The 17630-nt window shown below is 40.9% G+C and overlaps 1 protein-coding gene across 4 annotated transcripts in view; it reads right to left on the reverse strand.

Moving 5' to 3' along the window:
• Nucleotides 1-2873: 2873 nt before the first annotated feature.
• rpgrip1l (RPGRIP1 like) overlaps nt 2874-17630 on the reverse strand; it is a 212816-nt gene continuing 198059 nt past the window's right edge. For 3 of the 4 annotated variants that reach the window (XM_080187007.1, XM_080187008.1, XM_080187006.1), the window contains one exon: nt 2874-3287. In XM_080187007.1, the coding sequence (XP_080043133.1) occupies nt 3193-3287 (95 nt within the window). In that variant the 3' untranslated portion in view covers nt 2874-3192. Of the gene's footprint in view, nt 3288-11512; nt 12549-17630 lie in introns of those variants that run through there. The other variant, XM_080187009.1, reaches the window with a different exon arrangement.

Below are 17630 nucleotides of genomic sequence, written 5' to 3' on the forward strand. Positions count from 1 at the left end.
GACACAGAACAATTTAAATAGCTTTTTAAATGGCTGAGTGGTACAATTCTTGGTGCAAATGAATTAGTCCAAAATATATGGAGGTGGGGAAAGGTCAGGGTTCCCACCTCTGGGCGCTGTCCAGTAACGACTGATGGAATACTATATATGTGGATATTGACTGAGTCCAGGGATTGGACTTGACTGCAAAGGCCCCATTGTCATCCTTTACCATACAAAGTCACACGTGGGGTGGGATTTTCCAGCCCTTATTTCCAATAAGATCATCCAGTCTTACTAAAGGAGACTCCTTGTGACAGATTCCCTAGTAACGGGATGGGTGAGCCACACAAAATGCTGTGGACATCACTGGAATCTTGATGGTCAATGTTGAGCTACCTCAGTTGTGGCAGGTGGGCAGATGACGAAGCCCACCCATAAAGTTCAGCTGCTTGACTGATGTAGTAGAGAACTGCCTATTTTTCAGAAGAGGGATAAAAGCAGAAAACCCAGACGAAAAGATAAAATAGTTCATAAGGCTGCAGGAGAAAATGACTCCTCTGTTTATGGGGATGACTATTGTTCAGATAAAATATCTGCACTGTGAGGATCCATCATAAATTACTTACGTAGTTATTGCTAAACCACTGCTTGATGAAAGGAACAGTTCTCACAGATAATAACTTGGGTGATATCCTTTTACACTGACTTTATTTGCAGAGTCTGAAAGATTAATTACTGTCTGTGTAAAGAATAATGTAATTAATGACAGTTGATATTTTGTCAAAAAGGATTAGTACTCATGAGTTTTTTACAAATGACAACTTTTAAAAATTGGGAAATTTCACAATCTCTTTAGTGGAGACCTCATGTAGGAACTTAACATTGCAATGTTTGTTGTGTTTTACAGTAATAGAGTTAATATATAATAATTTTGGATTATGTTGTACTTTTTTCAAATATGCTTTACTCAACCGTTTCTATTTTTTTAAATATTTCATCTCAAAATATGATTTTATTATATTTCCAGAAATTCTTTTGTGATTTGTGCCAAATGTTGTGACAATGCACAATAGAATGTGCATTGTCACAACATCACATAGGCTAGAAAGATTAATCAAGAAACTAAACATCTTGTTTATTATAAGATACTTGATTTGTCGGATATGTTTGGAAAGGATTCTATTTGTAAGTTTCACACTTGCATTATAATTTATTAAATGCAGAATATTAATACTGCATTCTTTCACTATATATTTCTATTTAGGCCATCTGCATGTCTGAACATTACATCAGCTGGATGAATAGAGCAGGTATGCCTCAGATTTTTCCACCACCAACTAAGCTGTATCTGCTCTAGGTTCTGACAACATGAAGTGTGCTTGCTGTAAGGTGTTGATGAAGTTTATAGTGAAGTTTGTCTCCTGAGAAAATTTAACGCATACAAAATTGGAGGATTATCTAGATGATAATGAATAATATATATAGATGTTCAGTATAACAACAGAAAATGCTCAACAGATTCAGCAGCATCTGTGGAGAGAGAAACAGATAAAATTTCATTTTCAGCCTTGAAGATTTCCAGCATTTCTGCATTTACTCCAGATTTCCAGCATCTGCAATAATTTGCTTTTGTTTTAGCTGTTCAGTGGGCATGCTGTTGTTAGCTTAACAGATGTAAGTGGTTAAATCTTAAAGAAATATATTTGTACAAAATTGGTTAACAGTCTTTCCACCCTACTTAAAACTTTCAAAGTAACAAATAATAAAGGCAATTCACTGTAATGTAAAAGTTACAGATGGCTGTGGTCAGGGGTTATTCCAATGGCATCGCTTTGTACGTCAACAAATTAATATTGCATGGATGTTATTTCAAAGGCTCACAAAGATAGTAATCCATTACTGAGGTCTCTAAAGCAGATGGTTCAAACTGTATGCAGATACCCATTCTTGCCTTTACGCATTATATCTACTTTAGTGTTGAACTGTAATGAATTGTTTTATAATCGATTCCATCTTCTTTCCATTAGCAGACTTCAATGTATTCCAAATCTATGGAGAGAACTCATTTTCCAGAGTTTTAATCATTGAAAAAGTGAATGCCTATTTCATTAAATGAAATGATTCATGATCATTGAAGCAAAAATTCAATGTATTATGTAAAATAAGGAAGATTTTAATAAATTCCATCCCCTTTTCTCATTTAAGTATGCTCATAAGGAAGAAGGGACTGTTTGCAAATAAAAAAAGGAGCATCTCATAAACATTTAAGAAATCACTTCCTCCAAAAGCAAACAACATTGCCTCAAGCATTCCTCACTTACAGCCTCTAAATCTCACCTTTAATACATATTGTCAGGTCTATCCAAGCACCTTCACTTTTTAAAGTATTTTCCCTTTAGTATTCATAACCCACTAGAACTTTCTGAGTTTACTGGTTATTTTCGTGCTAAAAGACTGGTCAGTTTGAATTTATATGAATTTAATAGACCTTGGTCTGCTAATACATATCCATATACAAGCATGATTCCTTAAACATATCTAAAAATGCTCCAAGTAAAAGACATCTATAGGTGCCTACAACTATTTCCTATATTTAATTTATAAGCTGTGCATGCATCAAAGGAAAGCAGAACTGAGATTTAATGTGCATAAAATAAGCATTAGCATTTTAAAGAGGCAGATTAACACATTAATCCAGGCTTTGGTATGCAATTTTCATAACTCTGCCGCCACTAAAAACTTCACAGTGTGAAACTCTTAATGAAGCTAATCACAGGGTTTTATTTTTACTTAGTTAAGTGATAATGGGCAATATAAAAACTTTATTTCTGATTAATATTCAGAGGCTTACAAGTGATTGGTATGCTAAAAATACTTTATTAAAAATTAAATATCCATCTTGCATACATATGTAGACAAAAGTTCAAAAATGCAAATAACAAAGATCATTCAATCACATAGTTATTAATTATTAACAAAGCCCTGTGCAATGTTGCATGTTCAACTATATTAAATAAAACACAGGAAAACAAATTCCTTGGAATGAATGCAGAATAAGGAAAACAAAAAAATGGAAATGAAGGAAATCAAACAATCACTGTGAATCTTAATTATGGTGCACACAGATAGAAATAAACTCATTCTAGGTATTTCAAGAAAACAGGTTATTCCATTTGAAACGTCTAATCCGGTGTGGTTTTCCAGTTGTCTCTATTTGTTCTCATATACTGAAAGCAAAGCCTCCAATGCTTCCACCGTCACTTTTAATTTCCCAATCACCACCGCGCTGTCCTGTGAATCAACAACTGCAAAGAAATCAAAATGTCATGTCCTAAATGATTCATTGCAGGTTGCACTGAGAAACATATGATTCATTCAGTTTGCTTAATGATCTGAGTTAGCTTTAAACGTCACATTGCAAGATTTGTACACATACGTATAGGGCCAAATTCTCCCATTTTGGGGATCAGTGCCTATGCCGGCAGAAACATGGAAGTGTTTCCCCGGCACTAACAGCATCTTTCAGTGGGAATCACAGATGCTAATAAGCTCATTTCGAGCGACCTGCCGGTCAGCCTCACTGTTCTGAGTCCGGCCCACCCTTTTTAAAAAGGTAAGTCCCCCACACAGCACTGACCAGGGGAGCACCACAACTCCTCACCAAAGAGCCATATCCTCCCCTCCCCCCACTAACAAATAATGGACGAAACCCCCACCATACTATGCCAGCATGAGGATGACCTAATCAGATCCAACCCAACCCTCTCTCTCAGATCCCTCCCTCCTCTTCACCTACCATCCCCAGTCAAGCTGCCTTGTCACATTCGGGCCCTCTCCCCCTCAGACTCCTCCCCCCCACCCCTTAGGCCCCCTTCCCCCTCAGATCCCCCCACTCAGGTCCCGTTCCCCCTCAGATCCCTCCCCCCTCAGGTCCCCTTCCCCTTCAGATCCCTGACTCAGCCCGATTTCAGGAATTCACCTTGGCAGCGATCATTAATTGTTTGACGCAGCACGGTTTCGTTTAGGGGAAGTCGTGTCTGACGAATTTATTGGAGTTCTATGAGGATGTGTCTAGGGCGGTGGATAGAGCAGAGCCGGTGGATGTGGTGTTTCTTGATTTTCAGAAGGCGTTTGACAAGGTGCCTCACAAGAGGTTATTACAGAAGGTCAGAGGGCATGGAGTTGGGGGTAGGGTGTTAGCGTGGATAGAGGATTGGCTGTCAAATAGGAGGCAGAGAGTGGGGGTCAATGGGTGCTATTTGGATTGGCGGTTGGTGACTAGTGGAGTGCCCCAGGGGTCAGTGCTGGGGCCTCAGCTATTCACCATTTATATAGATGATCTGGAGGAGGGAACCGAGTGTATGGTGTCGAAATTTGCTGATGACACCAAGATTGGTGGAACGGCAAATTGTGCGGAGGGTGTGGAGAGTCTGCAGAAGGATCTAGATAGGCTGGGCGAATGGGCCAGGAACTGGCAAATGGAATTTAATGTTGGCAAATGTGAGGTTGTCCACTTTGGTAGGAATAATGGTAGGAAGGACTATTACTTACATGGCGAAAAACTGCAGCAGGCGGCGGTGCAGAGGGACCTCAGGGTCCTTGTGCATGAGTCGCAAAAACCCAGCCTACAGGTGCAGCAGGTGGTCAGGAAGGCAAATGGGATGCTGGCCTTCATAGCGAGGGGGATTGAATATAAAAGTAGGGAGGTCTTGCTGCAGCTGTATAGGGCACTGGTGAGGCTGCAGCTGGAGTACTGTGTGCAGTTTTGGTCGCCGCACTTACGCAAGGATATTTTGACCTTGGAGGGAGTGCAGCGGAGGTTTACTAGGCTGATACCGGAGTTGAGGGGGTTGAGCTATGAGGAGAGGCTGGATAAACTAGGCTTGTACTCATTAGAGTTTAGAAGAATGAGGGGAGATCTCATTGAGACGTATAAGATGATGAATGGGATGGATAGGATAGAGGTGGAGAGGCTCTTCCCGCTCAGAAAGGACAGTAGGACTAGAGGGCACAGCCTCAAGATAAAGGGGGGGGGGGGCGGTTTAGAACGGAGTTGAGGAGAAACTTCTTCACTCAAAGGGTGGTGAATCTCTGCCCGTTGAAGTGGTGGAGGCTGCCTCGCTAAATATTTTTAAGACGCGGGTTGACAGATTTTTGATAGGCAAGGGGATTAAGGGTTATGGGGAGAGGGCGGGAATGTGGAACTGAGACACGACAGATCAGCCATGATCTTACTGAATGGCGGGGCAGGCTCGAGGGGCTAGATGGCCTACTCCTGCTCCTATTTCTTATGTTCTTATACTGCATTGCCCCCTAGCACCCTGGCATTGACACCTTGGCCTGGTACCTTCAACTTTGGAGGGGCTCGAGGAGGTAGGTCCAGTGGCCAATTGCCCCTCTGTTGCTGCCAGGCTGCAGATCACGGGTCCCTCAGGCATGCTGGGGGTTGGGTGGGCTCGGGCTGGGGGCAAGGGGATAACCTAACCACTCTCTCCAGGGGTAGGAATGTTGTGGCTGGGCTGCCCTTCTTGCCCTGGCACACCTGAAGATCATCTTGGCGTGGTGATTTCAGGCAGCCCTGTGATTGACATCTGCCTATCAGCTGTGAAAATTCTGAGAGAGAGAGAGGGAGCTTGTCCAAGGGTGGAATGTTTCATTTTGGCTAAGGATTTAGAAAGAGAGTGGGAAGATCTGGTTAGCATGGTCATTGTTGGGACCAATGACAAAGATTGGAAGGTCTCATTAAAAGAGTTGCAGGAGTTAGGAGCTAAACTATAAAGTAAGATCTCTAGATGGTAATATTAGAATTATTAGCTAAGTTATGTCCTAACTGCATAGGAACAAACAAATCAGGAAGATGAACATGTAGCTAAAAAGTGTGGGATGGAGAGGTTCTATTTCATGGGATAGTGGCACTAATACTGGGACAGGACAGAGCAATATTATTGGGACAAGCTCCATCTGAATTGGGGTCTTAGCAAAAGAATAAACAGAGTTGTTAAAAATAACTTAAAATCAGTAAATAGTGGTGATGGCAGGGGGAAGTAGAGACAGGAGGAGGTCTCACTCAAAAAATGGTAAAATTTATAATTTATTGGTATTAGCATAGAGGATAAGAACAGAGTTCGGGTTATAACAGTGATATTGTTACTCCCAGTGAATGGAAAATTAAAATAAGCACAGGAATGAAAATAAGAAATGTAAGTTAAATGATGTGAGAAAAACAGCTTGAAGGCAGAATGACAGATTAGTGCCTCTTACCCAAATAAGTTTTTTTGAAACAACGCATTGAATATAAGAAATACATTGAGCGAATTTGAGAATCAAATAGGGCATGACATGGTGGCCATCATTGAGATATGGCTGCAAATTGGTCATGATTGGGAGTTAAATGTTCCCAATTACAAGGGTCAGAATCTTCAGGAAGGAGTTGACAGGGAATATATCCTTGCCAACTCCAACAGGTCCAATGCCGTTTCACGCTCAAGTGAATGTTGATTGGCAGAAGGCGGGACTTCCTCCCATCACTGGGAAGAAATCCTACCTTGCAGAGCTGCCAGCCAATCAGATTGGCTGGTAACTCTCCAGTCATTCCAGGAACAATGCTTCAGTGGCAGAAGAGGATACCTGAAACTAAATACTGAAACTAGAGGAAAGGTGAATGGCAGGGGTCAAGGACGAGGTGGGCATGGAGGGCCTCTGGGATCGCTAGTGGGATGTTTGGGGTGCTGGCGATTAGGTTGGGGGAGGGAGGACATGGAAGGAGGTTTGGAGGTCTCTGCTCCCTAAAGAAAGGACACCCTCAGTCAGAAGAGGGCGTGCCCCACCCCTTCTCACCTGAGATTAAATTTTTGTTTTACCCTGCCCTGGGGTAGAATTGCAACCAAGGTAGGGCAGGCAGGATCCTGGAGACAATTCTATCCATGCAAATTTCATGCTCACTCCCCCACCTGAGAACCCACCGCGAGGTGGGGAGGGAGATAATTCTGGCCAAGGTCTTTAAGAAGGATAGCGAAGAGTAGGAGTAGTAGCCTTATTGATTAAATATGCAATTACAGTATGACTAAGAGAAGGTAAAATTCAGGGAATTAAATCAACAGAGAATTTATGGTTGGAATTGAGAGATAAGGGCAGATTTACAACTGTTATGGGTGCTGTCTACAGGCCTCCTGATACTTGTCATGAATGTCAAAATGCAAAATAAAAACACAAAAGGCTCAAAATATTCAGCAGGAGAGGCAGCATCAATGGAGAGAGACATCAAATACATCTTTCAGGTTGATAACATTTCACCAGTTCTGAAATATTAGCTTTGTTTCTGGTTAAAGATGGTGCCTGACCCACCAAATAGTTCCAGAATTTTCAAGTTTTTAAAAGATTTCCAGCACCCACAGTATTTTTCTTTTGTTTAAGTGGCATAATGTATTAATTCAGAGATTATACATTCTTTACACCAAAGCAAATTTGTTTTAATGTTCATATAGATATGAAAGAGCAGAGCAACTCAAGCCAGAAAAGTAGTGAATTTCCTCAATGCATTCAAGATAGTTTTCTACAGCAATATGTTCTAGAACCAATAAGAGGGCATGTCATACCAGATTCAGTAATGAGTAATGAGCAAGACTTAATTAATACTCTAAGGAAACAATAATCCAGCATTACTCATAAGAATTAAATCTTTTTTTGGTTTGTAAAAAGGGAAATGTAACACAGTTACTATGATTCTAGATTTTCTAAAGCTAACTTTTACAGGATGTGACAGAGACTGACAACATTAGATTGATCAAAAGTGTTATCCTGTAAAATTATAGATGAACAGGGCTAAGTATTCTAAAAACAGCTGACCTTAATAAAAGACCAGAATATACCCTTCAGGAACAAGAGCTCTACTTATCAAACAAAGAAGCCATGGCTTTAAAACAAAGGTGAGATATAATAAAACTGAACTAAGGAGCATAGGAAAGTGCAAAGTATAGATCAAGGGGTGTGGGGGAAATATCAAGGACAGCGAAAGAAGGACATAATCACAGAGCTGCAAAAATGAATACAAAAAGGAATTTGCAAAGAATAAAGATTAACAATATATTTTTGAAATTATATTAGAAGAAAAGAGTAATCAAAAGTAATTGTGTTCTTTAAACACTGATGTGGGTAATATTACAACTGAAACTAATAAAATGGCAGACTTATTGAATAATTATTCTAAAATAGGTTCACTGTAGAAGAACAGGATAAAATACTGGTACACCAGGGGCATCAATAGTGAATCAAGTATTGGAACTCACTTAATGCAAGCAAGGGGAAAAAAAAGGCGCTAAATACTGAAAAATCATGAGGATCTGGTGGTTTCTACCCAGGCTTTTAAAGGAAGTAGATGAGGAAATTGCAATGTCTCTCACTTCAGGAACTGCTCCCTGGGTTTGAAGATCGCAAATGTAGCTATTACTTAAGAAAGGTGAGAGATAGGAAATCCTGAAAACTATAGATCTATTAGCCTAACATTTGTTGTGAGATGTTGTGGAATCTATACTATAGGCAGCATAGCTAAGCATTGTAGGAAAAAGTTGAGCTGACTAGAGACAGCCAACATGCATTTGTGAAGATCTAACTAGCCCAATTGATTTTTTGAGGAATTAACTAAGGTCGTAAGCAAGACAATGTCTGTGGATTAGTTTATATAGGCTTCCAGAAACATTTGGTAAGGTTCCATAGAAGAGACTGTTAGCCAAAATTAAAACTCATGTAATTATGCCAAAATTATTGAACTGGTTACGCAGCAGAATACAGAGAATAGAGATAATAAATATGTACACAAATTGGAAGAAATTGATTAGTAACCCACAAGGATCTGTGCTGGGACGTCAAATTATGTTCACATTACTATAGCATTAAAAAAAGCCAAATAACTAAGTTTGTCAAAGATGCAGAAGAATTATAGTGAAGATGGAACATGAAGTTACAAAAATTCATTAACAGATTAAATGAGTGGGCAAAACTACAGCAGATAAATTTCAACACGGCTAAGTATGAGTTTATCTATTTGATGTAGAGATGCCAGTGTTGGACTGGGCTAAACACAGTAGGAAGTCTCACAACACCAGGTTTAAGTCCAACCAGTTTATTTGATAGTAATCCTTCGGTATTCCTTCGTCAGGTGTGTGTAAGGTTCTGATCAGAGAAAGGCGTATAAAGACACACACAGTTTACAGAATACTGGTGTTGTGAGACTGCTTACTTAGTCTATTTTGGACATTACTTTGAGTTGACTGTGATGGGGAAGATACCATTGTCCACCTCCTTGTGGAATGGGCCTTAGCAAAGAAAGTCTGGAGAGAGAAGAGGTGGTTTTTGTTGAGGTTCCTGAGCAGCTCCGTGATGAAGGACTGTGCTCTACAGGCTATTCTCAGGGACGCACACCGAGACAGACTGATCTCTGTTGCTGGAGAATCATCAACTCATTGAAAGACACTCTTTAGAATGGCCAAAACCAGTTTGTCTTCCAGTGCAAAGAGTTGTCTCCAATTGAGTATTGCAGACTGGCACATTCCAAAGCCCAGGACTACATATGAATGGTTGTTTGGGGTAGCTGCCACAGAGGTGGCGTGGGGAAATGTTATTGTTTAAGATCTTTCGGCCATTGTGAACTGAGGGGAATGGAACTGTAAAGAACCCTCTCAGCTGTATGACCTACAATGAATCTGTAGGGTGAATATTACATGTATGAAAATGGTATGGAATCACCTCAGAGTGCAACTTGATCTATGTAGACATGTGTATACCTTTGTCCTATTTTTGGTAACTATTTTGAAATGTCTATAATGTTTATTTGACTGTATTGAAGCATCTCAGAGTGCAAGATGACGTATAAAGAAAACCTGAATATTATTATATGTTATATGATGGCCACTTTGAAATATTTGTGATGCTCTTTTAGATATTTTATGAATGAAATATATTTCAGGTTTATTTCAGCAGGTTTCCATTTACTCGCTAGCAATGCTGTATCCCACCACTGACTCAGCAGTACAGCACACTGCTGGTTTCAATTGGAGCGAAGAGCATCAATGCTGGAAGTGGAAGACAAATGGATGCCAACTATACTCTGGCTGATAGAGATGGCAGTGCTGTGTGATCAACTCTTGCTGCTGGAGGATTACACAAGAGAGGCTGAATATCATCAATGATTTTACCACAGCTAAATATTACAGCTTCAAATGACAACAACAGTTACAAACCTTCATCAAAATATTATAATGTTCCATGTTTTTGACAGATTTGTAATCATTTTCACAAATATTTAGAAAGGCAGGCGGTATCTCCCCCACCTGCGCCTGAAAACCATATTGCCATGGTGCTGATATGCTCTATGCTGACTCCCAATCTGTAGCCATAAAGCGCTGCTAGGCCAATAAGGGCATATATCTCATTCTGTGGAGCTGCGAGGCAATCTGACTGGGCTGGCAGCATGATTGCAGCTGCCTAGTCTACAGGAAAAGCAGAAGATCAGGGCTCATGGATCCCCAGAGCAGGTATATCTGGTGTCTAGAGTTAAGAGGGTTTGGCATTTTAGGTAATGGGGCAGGGACAAGGGGATGGGTTTAAGAAAGGGAGCAGGCAGGAGGTAAAGGGAAGTTTAACCTAATGGAGCATGTAAAGGTCATCTCACTGTGTGTCTTAGTGAGCGGCGTGGTGGCACAGTGGTTAGCATTGCTGTCTCACAGCGCCAGGGACCTGGCTTCAATTCCTGGCTTGGGTCACTGTCACTACAGAATCAGGACATTCTCCCCGTGTCTGCATGCTTTTCCTTCAGGTGCTCCAGTTTCTTCCCATGGTCCAAAGATGTGCAGGTTAGGTTGATTGGCTGTGTAAAATTGCCCCTTAGTATCCCAAGGTGTGTAGGTTAGGGGGATTAGTGAGGTAAATACATGGGGTTATGGGGATGGGGTGGCAGAGAGAGTCTGAGTAAGATACTCTGTTAGAGAGTTGGCGCAGACTTGATGAGCAGAATGTCCTCCTTCTGCACTGTAGGGATTCTAGCAATGGGTCAGAAGGAAAAAGCCAACCGTTGTGTCAAGATGTTAGAATCTGTGTGTACATGAGGAATCCTTATTAAAAGTCATTGTACTATTGTATAACTCACTTTCGTGCTTTAAGTCCAGCAAATGTGACAATGACTTGTACAGAGTGTAACACATAGGGATTTAATCAAAATAAGAGCCATTAACAATCAGTACAGATGCAATTATGGTTGTGATATATACACCATTTTGTGCTGTATATTTTGTATGCCTCAAATCAAAATCCATTGCTGGCTGAGTGGATGAAAACTACCAGATGCAGCTAATCCAATATGAAGATTGCACATTGGTGCAAGATTCATACACTGTCTTTGGAAACTGCCATGTGAATTACAATTACAATCTTGGGACAAAAAAGCACATTTATTCAAATCATTTATTTTGATCCTTATCCTTGTGATTTTCTGGAGATTCACTTCCAAGATGTGATCATAGTCATCCTTCATCTTCAAGTTTAAAATTTAGCTGATCAGTTGCTGGTCTGGAAAATCTGGCAGCAAAGCAGAATGGATAAAGGAGAACCAGCTGATGTAGTGTCTTTGGATTTTCAAAAGGCATTCAATAAGGTGCCACACAAGTTAAGAGCTTATGGTTTTAGGGGTATTTCATCATGTGTTCAGGGTCTGGGTGGTGTTATTTAAAGTTTGTCCTTCCTCCCAAAGTAAGCTGTAGTTGAGACTATGGTTTGTTCAAATCATTTCTCCTTGTTTAAATTGTTATGTACTTATTAGGACCTCTGCACAGGATTGGCACATTCCTTCCTCCATATCTGTCACTCAATGTGGTGTTACATCATCATTAATTACATCAGCATCACGTGCTTCTAATGTTAACCCTTGACTTTACATCTCTCCATGTCATTATAATTACATTATTATTTCCCCCGTAACATCTCAGAAATATCAGATATTACAGAAATAATCTCAAAGATGTCTTGACCCTGATATTGTCCTGATCTGAGATCGAGAACGTTCTGCTCTCATCCTTCTGTCAATACAAACGTCCTTCTCCTGGGTGGCAGTTGAGCTTGGTCTTGTTTTTTCCTCCTTCTTTTCCTTCAGGATCTGTGCTGTAAGCCCAAATTTCCATTGGCTTTCTTTCCAAGGATATTGAAGCACTGTGGTTTCTCCTTATAGTTCCCTGGTCTGTCTCAATCTTGTATGATCTCAACCATGGAGCTCTTCTGATTATTATGCTTACTTACTGTTGAGTCTTGTATCTATGCTCGCCACCTGTGCTTCAGCAATGATAAGTCTCCTCCTCTGAGCCAGAAGTTAAAATAATAAGCCTGTTTGTTTCTCTGTTCATTCTTGGGTTTTAGTTTCTGTTGCAGAGCTGGAAGTTACGTTCTCAACCTCCTTCCCATTAACAACTCTGATGATGAGAAACTATTTTGTGAGTGTTGATGCTTGGTAAGAAGAGTTAAGATCCTCATTCTTCTTCATTAAGTCTGAGAGTTATCACACCTCTCTCAGCTTCTTCATTTTCCTGAGGATAATGAGGTGAGCCGGTTAAATGAGTAAATCTGCAGAAATTTTTAATAATGCATTCGCAAATTGCCTGAGATCACAATTTCTGAGATACCATATGTTGCATAAATTCTCTTCAGTGATTGAATGATTGCTTCTGCTATGATGTTGTGTAATATGTTCACTTCAATACACCTTGAGTAGTAATCAATGACAATGAGGAATACCTTGTCTTTGAAATAAATTAATTTATTCCCAGGCTCTCCTACAACCTTGGTAGAAAAGTCGAAGCAGTTATTTTTGCTTTTGGCTGGTCACTGCACTTGTCAGACAATTAGAAATCATTTATTTTATAGAATGAGTAATGCTGGCCACTAGACTGATTGCTGGGCTCTCACTCAACATTTTGCTATCCCTAAGCGAATTCTTTGAAGAATATCAAATCAAAGTGTTCTCAGAGTGACTATTCTGTCATTAAAAACTCAGATTATCATGAGGATTACGAGGGACTGTCTCTGTTCAAAGTACTGCCATTGTACTGGACTGTTAGGAGTATAGTCTGGTCATCCTTCCAGAAAGCAATTTCTTACCTGGACACATTTGCCATTTTGCTAATGGTTTGTTTTACCTCCTGCAACATCTTTGTGGTAGTTGGTAGATATTGAGTAATGAGCTATGTATATGTTTCCATCTCCTTGATGAAATGCAAATCCTTCAGATTGGCTCCTTGAACTGGTATCCTTGAAAATTAGTCTGCATCAACTAGTACTTCTCTTGACCATACTCTGTTATGGATTCATATCTCACAAATCTTAATCTGAACCATTGGATTAAGGTGGCATCGTTACAATCTTTCATGTTCAGAAGATTGATCAGTGATTTATGGTCTGTTTCAATTTTGAACCACAATCGCATCACATAAACTAAAGATTTCATGCACACCTGTGTTGCTGCCAATGCTTCCTCCTCAATTGTAGTGTATATTTTTTCTGTGTCTGAGTGACATTGAAGTGCATGCATCAACTGCTACTAAAGTCGGTAGCTCTGCATGATAATGTGCCCAAGTTTCAGAAGAAGTTAAAAGATATTTGATTTTCTCAAAAACATTTTGCTGGTAAACATTCCAGTACAACTGCTAACGCTGTCTCAAAGATTTATTGGTCTCTGCCGAATTTGTTAGGAACTTGTCTACTTAATTGATCAACCCAAGGAATCTGTGAAGCTTAGCAAGAGGTGACTTGAACAAAACATGTAAGATCCTCAGGGGATTTGACAGGGTGGATATGGAAATGGTGTTTCTGCTTTTGGGAGAATCTGAAACTCAGGGCCACTGCTTAAAAATAAGGTGCCCATTTAAAATAAAGATGAGGACTTTTTTTTCTATCAGAGGGTTGTGAGATTTTGAAATTATCTTCCTTAAAAGGTGGTTGTGGCAGAGTCTTTAAATATCTTTAAGGCAGAGCTAGATAGATCTTTGAAAGGCAAGAGGATAAAATGGAATGACTTCTGGAGGACTGACTAGAGTTAAATTGCTCTTGCCCGCAAAAGATCTAACAGAACTTCATCCTAGACTCCAGATAATAATTGATCATGAATCAATTCTTCCCTCAATATTCCATTGTCCCAATTTTCTAGCAGAATGTATAATCCATGCTCTCACTTGGTCTTTGCATTTGCTTGATAAGTTTTGTCCTGTGATCAAGCTTTTCTGAATGCCAAAATATGGATCAAATGCTGGCAGGACTTCTTCATAAGAAGTTTAAGTCTTATCGACTCCCTGCCACACTATTACATAATCAACAATAGCTCCAACTGCAAGGAGTTACGTACTGGCCTCAGCCTTCTGTTTTTATTTTGCACAAACCAGAAGCAGCTCTATATCTAGAAAACATCTTTCTCCTGTTCCCTGAGCCTGCTGTGAATCTTCAGCTCTCTGGAATGGTTCTGGGATAGTGTAGATTCCATGCTTGTATCAAACCCCAGAACAGTTGCTGCTTCACAGGCGTTTCTTGTTGATTTTAGTCTGTTCAAACTGTTGGCTGGACTCCGGGTCTATGTCTCAGTTTATATCTACTGCATCCATGATGCTCTGACTTTTTACTGAGTTTTGAATCTGTTCCTTTCACCCTTGTTTTACATATGTCTTGACTTGCAAAGTCTGTAGCTGCTTCTTTGTCATAGAGTCATGGAGATTTACAGCATGGAAAGAAGCCCTTCAGCCCATCATGTCTGCACCAATCATCAAGCACCTATCTATTCTAATCCCATTTTCCAGCACTTGTGTGCTACAGCATTTCAGGTGCTCATCTAAATATTTCTTAAATATTGTGAGGGTTCCCACCCCATCACTCTTTCAGATGAGTTCCAGATTCCCACTACCTTCTGGATGAAAAACATTTTCCTCACATCTCCTATAAACCTCCTGTTCCTTAACTTAAATCTATGCCCCATAGTTATTGACACCTCTGCTAAGCAGGAAATTTCCTTCCCGTTCACCTGATTTTTGCTCCTCATAACTTTATACTCAATCAGGTCTCCCTTTCAGCCTTCTCTGTTTCAAGGAAAACAACCCTAGCCTATCCAGTCTTTCTTGATAGCTGCAACCCTCCACCCCGGGCAACATCCTGATGAATTTCCTATGCACCCTTCTCTACTGCAATCACTTCCTTCCTATAATGTGGCGACCAGACCTGCACACAGAACTCCAGCTATGGCCGAATTTCCCTGCTCTTATATTCAGTACTTTGGTTAATAAAGGCAAATGTTTCATATGCCTTCTTAACTACCTTAACCATCTGTCCTGCTATCTTTAGAGATCTATGGACATGCGCACAAGGTCTCTGATCTTCTGTCCTTCATAGGGTCTGGTCATGTACTGTATATTTCCTCGCCTTGTTCGTCCTCTCAAAATGCATAATCTCTTCAGAGTTAAATTAATTACATTTGCCATGGTTCTGCCCATCTAACCAGCCCGTCTATATCAACCTGTAATGTAAAGCTTTGCTCCTCACTATGTACCACACCACCAATTTTTGTGTAATCTGTAAACTTACTCATCATATTGCCCACATTCACATCCAGAATTTTTCCTGACTCTTTTACTCACAGTCTGCCGCCACCATGTTTTGTTATGTGCTTGGTATCTAGATTGGGTCCTTTGGAGTTTGACTTTTTCTCAAAGTAAGCTGCTTAAGACTGCAGCTTGTTAAAATGATCACTCTTTATTTCGACCTACTATTTACATATTGGGACCTCAACATGAGATTGGAACTTTTCCTTCTTCCAGAACTTTGTTACTTGTCATGTGGTGTTACATCATCATCACATCAGCATCATGTGCTTCCAATGTTAACCCTTTCCTCTACAGAGGGCAATATATTTGCATGGTCGGAGGACTGGTCAACCAACAGAAAACAGTTGGGAAACTGGGTTATTCTCATGGTAGCAAACTGTAGTTTGGAGTGCCACATAGATCATTGTTTGGTCTCATCTAGTTATGATCTATATTCATCATTTGGATCATGATCTTCATCCAGATATTAGAGGGAGGTTTTTCACACAGAGGGTAGTGGGGGTATGGAATGCTCTGCCAAGTAAGGTGGTGGAGGCAAACACGCTAGAGTCATTTAAGAGTAACTTAGACAGGCACATGACTGGGTTGGAGATGGGTGGATATAGGAGATTGTTTTAAATAAGGGTCATTAGCATTGGGGCGTCCCTGGTAAGGTAAATGGGTATGGTATGATAATAATGTTTTTTCTCTTTTCATTCACAGGTTTTAAGTCGGTCCACCTCGTGTCCAACGAGGGGCATACACGCGATGGGTCGTACTGGGGCTGCTGTTGGTTGTTTGAGATTGGCCTAGTGCTCCATGTCGTTAGTGTGTGCCTAAACTGGACAAGATACTGGGCAAGACGACAGCTCAGTGACTATCGCTGATTGCTGTGCAGACACATGGATTTGGGCTGGTGTCTGTGGGAGTTTGCGCGTTCTCCCCGTGCTTGCGTGGGTTTTCTCTGGGTGCTCCAGTTTCCTCCCACACCCCAAAGATGTGCTGTTAGGCTGACTGGCAGTAATAAATTGTCCCTAAATCAGTTTCCCTCAATCTGGATGGCCATAAAACATTAGACAGGGGTCGTGGGTGAGAGGGGGACTGGTGGTGTTGAGATGGTGGCGCGGGCTCGTTGGGCCGAAGGGCCTGTTTCCTGGGCTGATTTTGTTCTTTGTTCATCCAAGTCATGTGTGGGGAAATCCAGAATTAAAGGGATCAGTTTTAAAATAAAGGGTTTCCAATTTACAATGAAAGAGGAGGAATACCTTCTCTCAGAGAGTCATTAGTCTGTGGAATTCTCTTCCCAAGAGAGCAGTGAAGGCTGGATCATTGAATATATTCAATGCTGAGGTAGACAGATTTTTGATTTACAAGGAAGTCAAGTATTACAGGGGAGAGGCAGGAAAGTGGAGTTAAGGTCACAATCAGATCAGCCTGAATACTGCAGCAGGGCTCAAGGTGCTGAACAGTCTACTCTTGCTCCTATTTCTTCACATCTTCTGAGATTAGTTTTAAGTTTCAGCATGGGCAGTGTGGTTTGAATGTAGCCTCTGGGCTGAAATTAGTGACTGCTGCAATGGCCTTGAACTGCTGGCAACCGGGCTGCGCCATTTTGGGATCCTTGATGGAAGTCAATCAGGTAGTTTACAGGAAGTTGCATTGCAGTAGCCTTGAAGTAGGCCCCAAAAGACAGGTGACTGGGGTGGCCTTGCTAGGGCCAGTCAGGTAGGAGCCCAGTGAGGGTCAGGTTTGGGGGAGTGTATAGGAGTTGATGTGGGCAAGATCGTCCCTTTCATTGGGCATTACTTGCCACTTCGGGCACTCTGTGACCCATGGAGGGTTCCCTATCAGTCATGAGCTCACTGGGAGGCTGCCAAAGTATACCCAGTGGTCTCCCCAGGTGGTACATGTCTCCTCCACTGATGCTGGTGGTGGGACGAAGCCCTTTAGTAACTATTACTTGGTTACTTAAGAGCCTTGATTGGCTTTTGGGTGGGTAGGTTGTCCTCAAACTTCAAGGGGAGTTGGGGAAATGATAGGATCTCCAAT

This window comes from Carcharhinus amblyrhynchos, chromosome 4 (genome assembly GCF_965287045.1).
Source record: "Carcharhinus amblyrhynchos chromosome 4, sCarAmb.v2.hapA, whole genome shotgun sequence".
Taxonomy (NCBI): Eukaryota; Metazoa; Chordata; class Chondrichthyes; order Carcharhiniformes; family Carcharhinidae; genus Carcharhinus; species Carcharhinus amblyrhynchos.